Source organism: Pterocles gutturalis, unplaced genomic scaffold, assembly GCF_000699245.1.
Source record: "Pterocles gutturalis isolate BGI_N339 unplaced genomic scaffold, ASM69924v1 scaffold49602, whole genome shotgun sequence".
NCBI lineage: Eukaryota > Metazoa > Chordata > Aves > Pterocliformes > Pteroclidae > Pterocles > Pterocles gutturalis.
This window is the reverse complement of record NW_010109516.1, coordinates 762-14,658: the sequence shown is the minus strand read 5'-3', so window position 1 is coordinate 14,658 and position 13,897 is coordinate 762. Positions and strand designations below refer to the sequence as shown.

Genomic DNA, 13,897 nt, shown 5'->3' with positions numbered 1-13,897 from the left:
CCGCCTCGGTACCTGTCATGGCGGAGGGGTGAGGCCGCCTCCCGGCCCGCCTCGGTACCTGTCATGGCGGAGGGGCAGCGCGTGCTGTCTCCTTGCTGCTGTGACAACTCCTCCAGCTCTGATGCTATAAAGACAACTGTAGTTCCCGCTTCTGAAGACTTCCTTTGGCTGCTTAACACAAATAACGAATCAAATACTTCCAAACCTCAGCTTGCTGCTTTTAAGTCCCGCAGCTTACAAGGGGCCTTGTAGAGATCTTAAAAATAAAATGTTTAAAAATTACAGAGTTCACCTGCAAGGCTGGAAAATGTAAAGTTTAAACACAGCTCATAGTTTAAAAGATGGGAAAGTTTAAACACAGTTGACAGGCATCACATCAGAGAATTCACATCACCGCCTACTGAAAGGTCTCTGACTAACGCCGCCAACAATGCCCTACATTGTTTAAATGAGGTTATAAACACTCTTGCATGTCCACTGATAAACCACAAACTAAGGTGTCTTTATGATTTTTATTAATAAATACCTTAACAGCACCAATGATAGTTGAACATAATCCTGCAATACTGTGCACAGCAGCTGCTTGGGGACTATGACCGGACACACCCGTATTCTCACATACAGTTGATCATTTTGTCCTTTCATGTTTGCTTGTAAACAAAGTAATCTTCCATACTTAACACCTGTCATAAAATTTATCAAATCAAATATCAATATCAAATAAGAGGAAAATGCACATTTTAATCTACTGCCCTCTTTCGGTTTTAAAACGTCTCATCCAGTGGATAGGAGTGCTAAATTTAAAACCAGATTGCTGTGGTTCCTTTTAAAGGGCCTCCTCTTTGCATACACCTGTGCACACGTGTTGAAAGACTTTTGGCCACCTTGAAGTTTCTATGGGTCTGAAAGTATATTAGCATCAACATTTTTGACAACAAAAACTGGGAAAAAAGTGTATTCCTATACATCAGAATTCTGTACATTAATAAGCATTTATACAAATATAATCCACCAAATATTGGCTTCTACGTACAATTCTGAAATATGGTGATTCATTTGCATTACCTAACCTTCAACAATGCTAGTACTAACGTGAACATTTCAGGTTGCTTTAACACCCACAGAGTACATTTGTTTTACAAGGTGGGTACAGACTTCTCCCGCTGTATATGCAGTTTACTTATGAATAAATTAAGTAGTAAAGTGAAGTTTGAACAGCATAGTCTGTGGTGTAGTAACATCAGCAACTGCCAGTTCCTGGCCATCCACGAGCCCCAATTCTGAAACAGAAAGAGAAGTTGAAATACAGCAAACCCATGTGGTTTGTTTTTTTTTTTAATTAAAAAATAAAAAAGCTATGAATGCCACTCCCACAAACCATACGATGAAAGGAAGCTGCAAACAGCTCACTAGCCAAACTAATATTCATCTAATTCAACCAGAAAACTAACAGACCTTATCAAGAAATATATAAAACACTACTGATGTACATTTATTCTACATGAGCTATCGTTGCTTTCTTGAAATGTTTTTCTTCACCAGATGACACCTGCCCACACTTCAATATTTAAGCAATTCAAAGCTCATCCATGCGCAACCTGAGAAAGGTATATTGCACAGAAAAGTATAATGAAGTGCATTCTACTACACACTGCAAAATAAAGCTAAACATGCCATACAGAGGGATAAAACTGATTGACTCTCTGTTCGGAGAAGTATCTTGAAAATCTGCACGTGACAACTGCATCATACCTTTTAGTGTTTTGGAAAGATTTGGCCTTGTTCGTTCTTCAATTGAGGCTACCGTCTGAAAAAAAAAAAAAAAAAAGGCAAAACATTTCCTTTCAGATTCAGACAAGTAAATTCAAGTAAATTAAGATTATTACAGATTATGTATATTCAGATTACCTGTAAATAAAGTGTTTTATTTCCCCCATACATAGTTGCTGTGATTGCAGGAGATTTCATTTGCCTACATATAAAACATTTTTTAAAAAACAGACAATCAGGTAAAAACACATTTAGAAATTACCTTTTTGAAACACTAACAAAAATTATCAAATAAATTACAACAGTTGAACACTTACAATGAAGCATTATTTGTCAAGTAATCCAAGATCTCCTGCAATTTAGCTGATGGAGAAATCTCTATGTTTTGGGGGAGCTGGCTGCAGGCTGGACAGTTCTCCTACAACAAAGCAGCACAAGAATGCACGTTATGTTAAATATGATTTTAAAAAACACTGCTAATACTGGGTTTCAGAAATACACACCAACTGTGTGACTTCAATAAAAATCAATGAAGCAACCATGCAAGCCCTTAATGACACTAACCTTTCTTTCAGCTTCAAACGTGTATGTGTATAATCCATCGGCATCATTAAACACCAAGTAGTTGTTAAGAGGAACATATGCACTATAATGACAAATATGTTAGTGTTAATACATGTCATTATGTTGGAAAGAATAATAAGAAATAATAAGAATAATAAGAATCAAACGTGTATGTGTATAATCCATCGGCATCATTAAACACCAAGTAGTTGTTAAGAGGAACGTATGCACTATAATGACAAATATGTTAGTGTTAATACATGTCATTATGTTGGAAATCACGTATGTTATTAATAAGAAACGAAATACCTTGTGGCTATTTTAAAAACTTCAGTGGCGCAAACAGCTGGAATGAGAAAAAAAAACCAAATCTGATTACTTCCTAGCTCTGACTCAAAACATGCAGACATCAGTGCACAGAGTTGTACCAAAGAAGTGAGAAAATAAATACCAAGTATAAGAATTAGTAAAGAGAAAAATAAATATCTGAAGGCAGCTGGTAGTTATATGCATTAACACCATAGATTCGGCACTAATCTGAGACTATGTTAAGCTTATATACCATGTTTTCCAATTATTTTTTCCCCAATTCAAATGCTTTCTGCTCACTCCCACAGTCATACATGAGTTTAAAATATGCAGTCACCTGCAATTTCTCTATGGAAAACAGATGAGACTGTAAGAATAAGTCAGACCCATTTAAAAATTACTAATCGAGTTCTCGATTCCAACTGTTGCCTTACAAAACTCTAAAGTCTGTAAAGCAGAAGTGAAAGGAATTCTTTTAGCGTACCTGCAATAACTGCGTTTGTAGAAGCTACTGCTGGAATAATTCGTTTAACCACTCCTGTGAAAACAAAACATACAGCTTTGTCTTTTCCAGGAAACCATACTGAGAGATTACTTTTAGCCAGAAGAATTACAGAAGGGTGCACCCAAAGGTACTTTAAACACTTTCCAGGAATTTCCATAACAATAAGATATAATGGCATGCTACTCAAGTACTTTGGCATTTTTTTGCTTTAGGAATGGATCAAGCATGTTGAGAAAAAGAAGGTACCACACAAAAAGAACTAATGAACAAATTCTAAGAACAAGTATTCTGTATTTAGCACTGAAAATTAATTTAAAACTCCATTCTATTCCTGTTTAAGTCAAGAAACGCATAAAGGAAATATATCTGGTTTTGGTATTCCTTCTGCAAGAACAGGCTTGCCAAACTGTATTGGCTTCTTCATCCAACTCTTCTTTCTGAGCCTATCCAGTCAAACAGCATACACGTACATACACTGATATAAAGAAAGATTTCCTATGCATACAAGTTTGTACATCAAGAACGAGGAGGTTCACTCTTTTTTCAGGCCTGCCAAAAAGACAGCAAATTCCTAAGTAGTCTGAAGTTCATCTGGCTGCTCTTTATTAACTCGTATCCATTCTTACCTAAGAAAACATGCATAAAACTTTTATCTTTGCCTTCTTTCTGCTGTGTACTTTATAATGAAGCCAGCTTCAAATGCTGAAAACTGTGCAGCCAATTGCACGCACATAATCATATTTCATAACTACAGTTCACATTTATCTGTACCAAAAAATGCTACTAGAGAAGTCAGTATAAACTGCTGCAAAGAAAAATACTATTTGCAATACACTAGGTGGAACCTGAGGAAGATGCACAGTTTGCCCTTCTCTGACAGAAAGGCGCACACTGAGGTTCAAGTGTGGCATTTCAAGCCCAGCATTTCAAATCCATTCTCAGTAAGTTAACAAATCAATAGAAGTTACCAAAAATTCTGGAGATTCTGTATGAGATTCTCCACTTCTATCTGTTTAGCCTTTAAAATGGTGATTAAATTATTAAATGAGTGGCAGCATTCTGCACTCGCATGTGAACAGAGGCATACACAGCAGTAAAGAACAGATGCTTTAGTCTTAAAACAGCGTAAACTGGCATAAGTCTTGCTGTTGCTAAAAGGGGCAATCGTGTTTTGTTCCTACCTTTGACCCAGCAAAAGTGGTCAGAAGCATAATGTAAACTGTGGAGCTGCTCCAGGTTAAAAATAAAATGGCAAAAATACTGTTCGGTTTTGTCCCAGATAAGTTCCTCTGATTCATCATGAATGCCTAAACATCTGATTCATCATAAAATATTTGTGCTGGCACAGGAAACAAGCTGCTTGTTTCTGTTTTAAGATGTTAAGGGAGAAAAGAACTATTTCCTCCTCAGCAGAGCTGCCAGCTTAGTGATAATGAACACAAAGAACGCCAATCCAGCCTAACTGCAAATGAAACAAACTTAGTGAAATGCCATACCCTTACCTTGGGTGAGTCTGTATGTAACACCTTTAATATTAAATTGTGATGCTCTTTCTAAAGACTTTTGGTAAATCCACTGTATATGTTCAGGGTCATCTCCATCCAATGCGACACCTTCTACAGCAAAGTTAAAAATGTATAGATAAATTACAGGTATGAGCTGTTCAGAAATAGTGTTCCTTTTGTCTAAAAATTGGGTTAAAATGAATATCCATTTAAACTGTTAAAACTTGGAGCTTTAAATAATCAAAATCTCATTTCTATAAACATCATAAATTCTAACATATCCTATATACAAACTACCTTAACTTCACAGATTTATAAAGCTGTTAGAGGTTAAATTTTGAGCCAGGAAAGACACTGTGCAGTATTAGAGGAACACATGAAGGAATATGGAACTGGAGAGCAAATTCGAGAAGATAAAATCCATCACCCGTTCAGAGGAGGTTTAGACTCCATAGGACAATGAGCCACATAAGGTTAAAACATAGGATTATTTCATTAAAAGTAGCTGTGTACACCTAACACAAACCAAGTTAGTTAAAATAAGAAATGTCAGTTTAGCATCAGTGCAGTATACTAATTACCTCCAAAAGGTTGCTCCTTCGGCCACTGCAATATCCTGACATACTCGATGCAATGCTCCGGCAGTCTGGGCATGGATGCAATAGTACACATGGGAAAATTGACCTGGTGCAGGCAGGGGAAGAAAACCAGAAGAAAGCACATAACACTTTATGTATAGTACCAGGAAAAGAAACAAGCAAATCAGAGGAATATAAAAAAAAAGAAATATCACTGGTTGCAATTACCTGTGGTGGATAAAGCTCAAGCGTGCATTCAACACATGCTGTCATACCAGGAATAATCACACGAACATTCCCTTTAAAACCTTCTGTCCCTCCATCTATTAAAGGTATGATGGAACTTGGATCCAATACACCATCTTCATAATGTAAAAATGACATCTAACAAATAAAGGTGGGGAGGTTTGTTGGGTTTTGTTTGTTTTGGTTATTTTTTTAAACAAGTTGCAGGAAGAAAAAAAATCCTATAAACATTTTATTCTTAATGGAACACCACAAGATTGAATGCTTAATATACAGTGTGTAAAACACTATGTATTTGTCAGTGTGCAGGACTTAATCTACCACCTTCACCCTCCACCTCCTCTTCCTCTTAACCCCCAATAAATGCTATTATTTCCTTATAGTATACCAGAAAAAATGGTTGGTTGGTTTGATTGGTTTGAATTATTTGGGATTTTGTTTCTTGATTTGTTGTTTTTTGGTTTTGTTTTTTTTTTTTTTAATACTGGTAAATACTCAAGATTATTATTTTATAAACAAATTCACAATGACAAAACTACTTAGTTCGATGACCAGCTTTCTAATACTTTGTAGCAGTGGGGTCCAAAATATGACATTTACAAGTTGCAGCACAGTAAGTACTGTTTGGCTAATGAAAAAAAAAAAACATTCACAATGGGAACATACAGAGAGGATGTGGAACTTCCCTTCTTATGATTTTTCAAAAGCTGACTGCACAAGGCCACAAACAACATAATCTAACTTTGAAATTACCCCTGCAGGGCACTGCACAAATGTTGGCTAACACTCCTTAAGAAAAAAGCATGTAAGAGAGCACGCATTTCATTCTGTTCACAAAAACAAAAAAGAAAAGAAAACAGAAATAGATACAGAAAGCTCTGAGTTTCAACAGCCCTCATTTCATTTTAACGACACATTCTACACAAACCTGTTCAATTTTAGTTATCTATACGAAAGCAATAACAAGCTTTAAAAAGATTGAAGACTTTACCAGCATGCCATTTATCCATCTTCTTGCAATTATAGAATCCAGCCCACAAACAATAATATGAAACTCTAGGAGGAAAAAAACATTAAAGTCTATACTAATGCACACTTTTTATGACAAACAAAGTATTCTGTCCATAACAGTCCAGAGGAACTGACTGTAGTTTAGTTCTCTCCCCTAGATTATCTTATGGGACAGATACATTTAAGTTTTGTCTATTTGTTATTTCTATTTCAATTATACTGTAGAAGACCAAAATAATTAGCAAACTAACTACCAGGAAAAGCAGTGAGCAGCAACAACTGCAGTGTTCCCCTAAAGCACCAGTGGGTGTTTGGCTGGCAAATAAATTCCACTTACGTCGATAGAAGCTTTCATCCATGTCTTGGATCTTTTTAAAATATCTGAATGCAAGCCCAGTAAAGGAATGTACTTATAAAGTAGTTAAGTTTACCATTTTCTATTTGCCAACCTAAAGCCAAAACATTAACTAATTTACTACTGTAATTTTATATGACACTTTTTTAAAAAAGTAAATGATTGAAAGATTCAAAATTCCCACAGCGGAAGCTGTAGCACCTTACAAAACAAGTAAGGGACACAATATAATAGTCACACACAAGAGAAAGCTCAGCAAGCTGACTATTTAGGAAGCTCAAAACACATGCTCTCACAAAGTGCTGTATCAGTAAGTGCTGCTCCCTGTTTATATACTAACGACTCCTACAAGTACATACTTAAAACACTCTGATGAATAAACCTATAACTCTCATCTCTTGGTGAAAATTAGAATATTGCATTTCAAGAAACAGACTCAGTGGAAACATACAGAATAGTTTCTTAAAGCTTAGCCTTCTTTCCCCATGCATATTTCCTGCATGCTAAGGTCACTGAAAAAGAATTCTCAATCACCAGCTGAATGAATCTGTTCTTTATTATATGAAAAAGAGAGGATGGCAGCAAAATACTTTAGATACTCTTACCACCTACAGAGTTTTCTAGGTTTTTTGAAGCCTGTAGGGTTACTACTTCTCTATAAAAGGATACGCTACGACAGCACAGTTGGGAATGCGGCTGTTTAGGAATTCTGCTGCAACTTCTGCTTTTGGTCGCCCAACATCCTTCGGTCTGGGAAAAAACCCAAGCAATTTCAAATGCATTATTTTAGTAGATTCAAACTTTTCAGGCTCTATGCATTGCAATACTGAATTAAGTGACTAATTGTTACTGTAGGAAAATTTATTGATATGGATAATATTAAGGTATCCCTGTAAAATATCAGATATGATAGCCTCAGAATTATCTAAACACATCCAACTAATTACAGTTAGCACCAAAAAAAAAAATCCAACAATTTTTCATTTTGCGTGGAAGAAAAGGATACCAGAAAAATTGATATCTCAATCTCTGTGCATTATTCTTTGGTGTGACCTGTTCCATTAGTCATTAGCTGTATTTGAATGGCAAGGAATGTGTGTTCATTTTCTTCATGCTCAAACTATAACACCACAAATCTCAAAACAAGAAAGAATCACATGCAATATTTAGTTAATTATGAATACTATTGTGTTATGAAAGTTCAATAATCTTTAATGACATCTTGTTCAACCAAAATAATTATGATATTCACGTATTTTGTTTAGGTACATTTAAAAAAAAGTTGAATCGTGAAAATATTGCTTACCGAAACAGAAACTGTCGGTTAAGATTAGAAACATCTATGGTATCCATGTCAATAACATGGATCTGTCTAAAGCCGGACAGTGCCTGTGAAAAGAGATAGTCAACTTCATTTAAGAGGAAATTAAATGCTTACAGTGCTCCACAATTATTTCTACATGCCAAAAAAGGAACCTTTGAAGGAACAAACATATTTGCTCTTTTCATTCTCTGTGCAGATAGGGGTTGTTCTTTGTTAAAAAAAATGTTCTTCGTTGGGTTGCTAATGCCAATATTTAGACAGGTGGAATTAGTAACATTTCAGCGGTCAAAGACAATGTTCTACTGAATGATAACGCAGGGAATATAACAGTAGGCTATTGCAGTATTCCCTCACAACTGGAGTAAATCAAAAGCATTCACTGGGGGGAAAAAAAAGCAAAATTTGAAGAAATACCATAAGCAGTTCCTTGCTTGGCAGGAATAGAAAAACAAAATTCAATTCCACTAAAATTTTAAGTTTTTGAACATTTATCATTTTCACAGTTGGCATAAATGAGTCTGGCACATCTGCCCTCAAATAACAGTTCAAAACAAGCCAGCATTCCTCACTGCGTTCAATGCCGGAACAGAATGCAAACACAAAAAGTCACCCCACTACCTAAGAACATGCTGAACCTCTGACAGAAGTTCTGCCGGATCTCTGTTTGCACACAGACCATCACTGAATAGAGATTAATTTCTGTAAGAAAAGCAGCAAAAATTTCTATATGTAACATTGGATACCCTTGGTACCGAACAATCATTTTGTTTCATTGATAAATGTTCATCTTCTCTTCTAGAAAGCAGACTGGAAGAGCCTGCTAAAGCGAAGAGTGAGCCTGAGACATCATGAACACACAGATTGGAGTCTTTATCGAATTTATATTCATTGTCTCAAAGACATGAATACATGTGAGGAGAATCTAGATTTACTTATGAGCTTATCTTTCTAAAAATGAGAAAAATAAATCATAGCTTAAAACCTTTTTGAAGAGATGGGAACTAAGTGTACACAGCGATTTATGAAGTCCCTTATCCCATACAAATCCTCCCTTTCAACAAGCTATCAACAGACTGAATTTGTTATGTCCCAATAAACCCATAAAACAGTAGCTCTGGGCAGAGGTTAAATTCACCAGCACTAAATTCCCAAAGAAAGAAAACCGCCTTGGAACTGCCTTAGTCTCTTCACGTCAAATCCTGCTTAAGCATCGCAGTAACAAGCCAGCAACCAGAACAAGAGCACGCATAAGTGCTGGAACTGTAAAAAGCCTGAAGTTAATTGATCTGGAATGCCTAGTATTAAATGAGGCTATTGATTTATCAAGCTTGGAAGTAATCTGTGGAAATACTGAAACAGCAGTACATAAATTCTATCGTAACGTATACTAATGCATAAGTGTTGGTATAAACTAAGGAAAAAAGTTATTTCATAATAAGTCATTATATCAATCCACACATTTTCCATGGAATCCGTAAGGACAGAAATTCTTATTATTAAATAGAAGCACGGAAAACTACAGTATTAGTCTAAACTACCAAACTCAAACAGGATAGTAACAGTGATACACTATGATAAATACAAGCGTCTGTGAGGATAAAAAACACATGAATAAGATAATTAAATTAATACACATTTATTGGGTAAATGTCTGACAGCACACAATCCCATTTTTAAACACTTAAAAATTGCTTTTCAGAACATGTAGTGACAGAATCCATTCTAAACTAACACTGTATCAATAAAACTACAGAATACCTTCTGGGAGTTTGTACACTGAAGTACTGGATTCTATTCCTTCCCTGTTCTTTCATTATTACCTACTCTTCCTTAGCCATTTCCATACAGGATGGTGCATGTTGGTCTGACTCAATAATGCTGCCATTACAGAGGCTGAATTCAGCAATACAGATGCAACTCTGAGGGAGTACTCAGGCTCTGCAGACAAACTCCGATTTACCGATCTTGAGGAACTAGAAAAACCTGCGAGCCACTACTTGGGAAGGCCAAACAGATTCCACAGACGTAAAGGTCACCATAGACACTGTAAGTCTGGCTCTACTAATTTCACTATGAAAGAACATAAATAACTCCAGCAATTCTAACCTCACTTTGAATTTATTCAAGCATGTTAAGAAAAATGAAATTAAGTTTGACCGTGAATACTAAAATTTGTACTAGCTACTTATGGCAGTTCGAGGTAACGCTTTTCATCTGAAAAGATACATTTTAGCCACTGTATTCCAAACAACACTTCCTTGTATCATTATCAGCATGATTTGTTCTTAGATTACTTCATTTCCCTAGATCTGGTAACCAGGGAAAAACTTCCAACATTAGGCTGTATCTAAGGCTGCAAGTGAACTTTTGTCTACACTTCATCAACAGCATCATGTTGTCCCTCATGACAAGCTTTGAGATACCTAAATAAATAACATGCAACATACTAGATCACCACTTTTCAAGCTTATTAACAAACTGTATTCTTCACGTTTATTGTCTATATCGTCATGTATTTTATACATTTTGATTAGAAATTAGAAATTTAGTAGCTCTGTACAAACAAAAATGTCAAATTAGCAAAGCAGAAAAGACAACTTCCTCAAGGAAAAAAGAAGATTCTAAGAAGCCGAGGGTGAAAACTGAGTAATTACCAGGTTTTTCAGGAGTTCGCATCCTAATCCTCCTGCTCCAATAACTAGTACTTTACATGTGCTTAACAAAAAGTCAAGAGCCTGCAGAAAATACGAAACAAAAAATTAATACACCAAATAGGAAAAAGTATCATTTGTCCTTTGCTTCATAACCTTTACAAATGTGTTACAGTAAATTTTCAGTGCCTAATAAGTTTCAAATAAAACAACTTAGATCACTAAAACAATTCGTGCTTGTAGGAGTAATTACATATCGGACTTTAACTGGTTGCTGAGTTCATGCAGTTCCTGTATCCCAACTTAAAGAAAAGCAAGACCTTTGGCTGATATCATTATTCTCTTTATGTTAATTTTGACCAGGAAAAAAGCAAATTGTTATTCAGGAGATAATGTTTTCTTCCTTCAAAAATTTTAATTATATATAATACAAAATAAATCTAAACAGACAGAAAACATTGTTGGCCACAGAGAATTGACACTTTTAACTATATAACTGCTTTCCCTGAGCTGTTCTACTAGACCCCAGCCTCAAACTAGTAAATAACAGAACAGTACATTTAAAAGGTAATGGTAAAATACACTCATCTGTAAGCTCTGAAACAAAATGTTCCAAGAAAAGAAAGCAGAAGAAATAATTAAAAGTCTAAATTTTGCTTTTCCCTGCTAAACATCTTTCCCAATTCCCTAAGTACTCGTATTAACCTTAATTCCTTCTTTAAGTAAAATAAATTCCTTATTGTATCTGATTCTTAAAAATGGAGCAACAAATGCTGCTATTTCTCATGTGGAAGAGAGCATAATTCATACCTTGTTATATATTTATACATAGGATGAGGGCAAGCTTGTAGCTGACAGTCTACAATTTAGAAATACCAGCTTACAAAAAGAATACAATATGTTCTTCTAGAATCACAATGTTCAGTGGATTAAAAGATAAGCTTTTCATGCAGTTTCAGTATTCATACACTGTTGGTGGTCAATTAATTAAACTGTTTACATTAGTTTGCAATACACGCTACACATTTTTTATTTAAAGTAAGTGTTTCTCACTTGAGTGCCTGGCTCGAAATCAGGATGTGTGAATGGTCCAGATCGCTCGAGGAACTTCTTTACATGGTTCCAGCGACCTTCCCAGTCTCCAGTCTCCCCACACCCACCATCAACAGCCATTCTGCACAGAACACAGTAAATTCAGCTGCAAAAACCACAGAGAAAAAGCCATACCTCTAAAATATTTTATCTTTATATAACTTAAAAATACCTAAACTATTGACCATTCATGCAAATGCATTTGCATATCTTTATGCACGTAAATTATGTGTATGAACATTTGCATGAGTGGGTGTTATTTGTGGAACTAGAAAGCAATAATACAAATATGCATAGGAGGGAAAAAACTCAAGCATTTCAATACATCCCGCTGATTTAGCTGTTACTAGTAAAAGTTGACCTGAAGTGAAAAAAGGGTCTAGTCTTCTTGCTTTTATTTTCCTCATATTTAAAGAGGACACAAAATAAGAGGTTGCCCCTTTAGATTTTGAGGGTGACTTTTTTTTTTCACCAGAGTCAAGTCTTATATCCTTTTTTTGACAGGCTTTTTAAGTTCATAAATCATATTTAGAATTATCAGTACGTAACTGCAATTACACTGAATAAATAACAGTAACATGCACCAACACTGTCTCCTCTGAATCTTCACAGTAATTTAAACAAGTGTTAAAAAAAAAAATAGGAATCGTCAATGCTCTTCACCTTCAATTAGTACGTGACTTAGAACACCCCCACTTTTCAGTGGTCTCCTGAGCCTGTCAGTGGTAGCAATCTGACTTGATAAAAAGGAATGTTTGCAGCTATCTTCTTTTAAATTTGAGACAGAATTTTATATCAGATACTCCAGTACCCGTTTTCCCCCTTCTGCAGGTCACTTTTAGTAGTAGATAACTAGAAATTTAAACCCATAAGGGACTTACGGGAATAGTTCAACATCAGCTCACTGGAGTAATTTTCTAATATATGATCATTGCCCACAGAGAACAAGCCCTTCCTTGACACAGCAACTCCTTTTTAAATAGGAGCTCCACTCAGTATCTATGAACGATTATGTTCTACATCAATACAAAACTAAGCTTCTAGTAAAATAGCTTTGCCAATCCCGAGTATGGAAGGCTGTGTCACCATTGACAAGGCACGTTATTTGCTTCCTCCCATAAAGTAATATGAAGAATGCTTGTATCAATGACTGGGTAATGTTGTTGGGTAATGTTTAGAGTTTACTAGTACTTCCTGGTGACTCATCTCAAAATAAAATGCAGTGAAAACACCCAGAGAGCGAATGCCTTTATCCTCACAGAATTCAGAGGATGGACAACACAGTATGTCCATAGTAATTTTAACTGATGGACAACTCTTTTGCAGAAGATAACAGAGAAAAATTTCACTAAAGTGCTCGAGTAAATACATCACAATTTGCCTATATTTTGATTGTAGAGTGAACTAATTCCTGGTTAATGGTTGACTTTAAGTAAGTTAACTTACTGTATTAGCAGTTAAATAAAATCTAAAAAGATATTTCAGTTCATAAGGGTCTTCTGATCTCTGATGTGCACTTTTGTAGCTCCCCCAGTTTTCACAATTAGTTGAAAACACACATATTTCACATAATGTGAAACAGTGTGAGTAAATACAACACTCCCACCACTGAACCCTGGGCTCATCTGCTGCATACCAGTTTCAGGATGTGCATTAAGCACTGATTTAAGCAAATAAAGTGGGTCAATATAGATCACAATAATTGCTTCTATAGGTTATATTATAATTTTTAACTTTTCTGGAAACAAGTGCAGAAGCTATGCTTAATGCCATTAAGAACAATTTTTTTTATCCTTTTATACAGTCCATATAAACAGCCATTAGGCAGCAGTATTCCTTTTCTGTTTAGATGGGTATTTTCCTTCGTAAGTGATAAAAATGGCAAGATCTAGTTTCACTTTTGTGGTTATACTACAGTTTGGTTTTTACAGGGTTGGACATTGTGGAGATCTGAAAAACGTCAATAACTCAAAATGAGAATTTATGT

General features: G+C 35.5%; 1 protein-coding gene across 1 annotated transcript; it reads right to left on the bottom strand.

The window, feature by feature from the left end:
• Positions 1-501: 501 nt before the first annotated feature.
• Positions 502-11,991, bottom strand: UBA3 (ubiquitin-like modifier activating enzyme 3). Its single transcript, XM_010073001.1, has 16 exons — positions 11,872-11,991; positions 10,822-10,902; positions 8,150-8,232; positions 7,513-7,593; positions 6,826-6,869; positions 6,469-6,533; positions 5,460-5,615; positions 5,235-5,337; positions 4,651-4,764; positions 3,128-3,181; positions 2,644-2,680; positions 2,335-2,416; positions 2,088-2,188; positions 1,909-1,972; positions 1,753-1,807; positions 502-1,280 (listed from the first exon to the last, which is right to left on the bottom strand). The coding sequence occupies exons 1-16, from the start codon at positions 11,989-11,991 to the stop codon at positions 1,192-1,194; spliced, it is 1,329 nt and encodes a 442-aa protein (XP_010071303.1). The 3' UTR covers positions 502-1,191.
• Between the last annotated feature and the right edge of the window lie 1,906 nt (positions 11,992-13,897).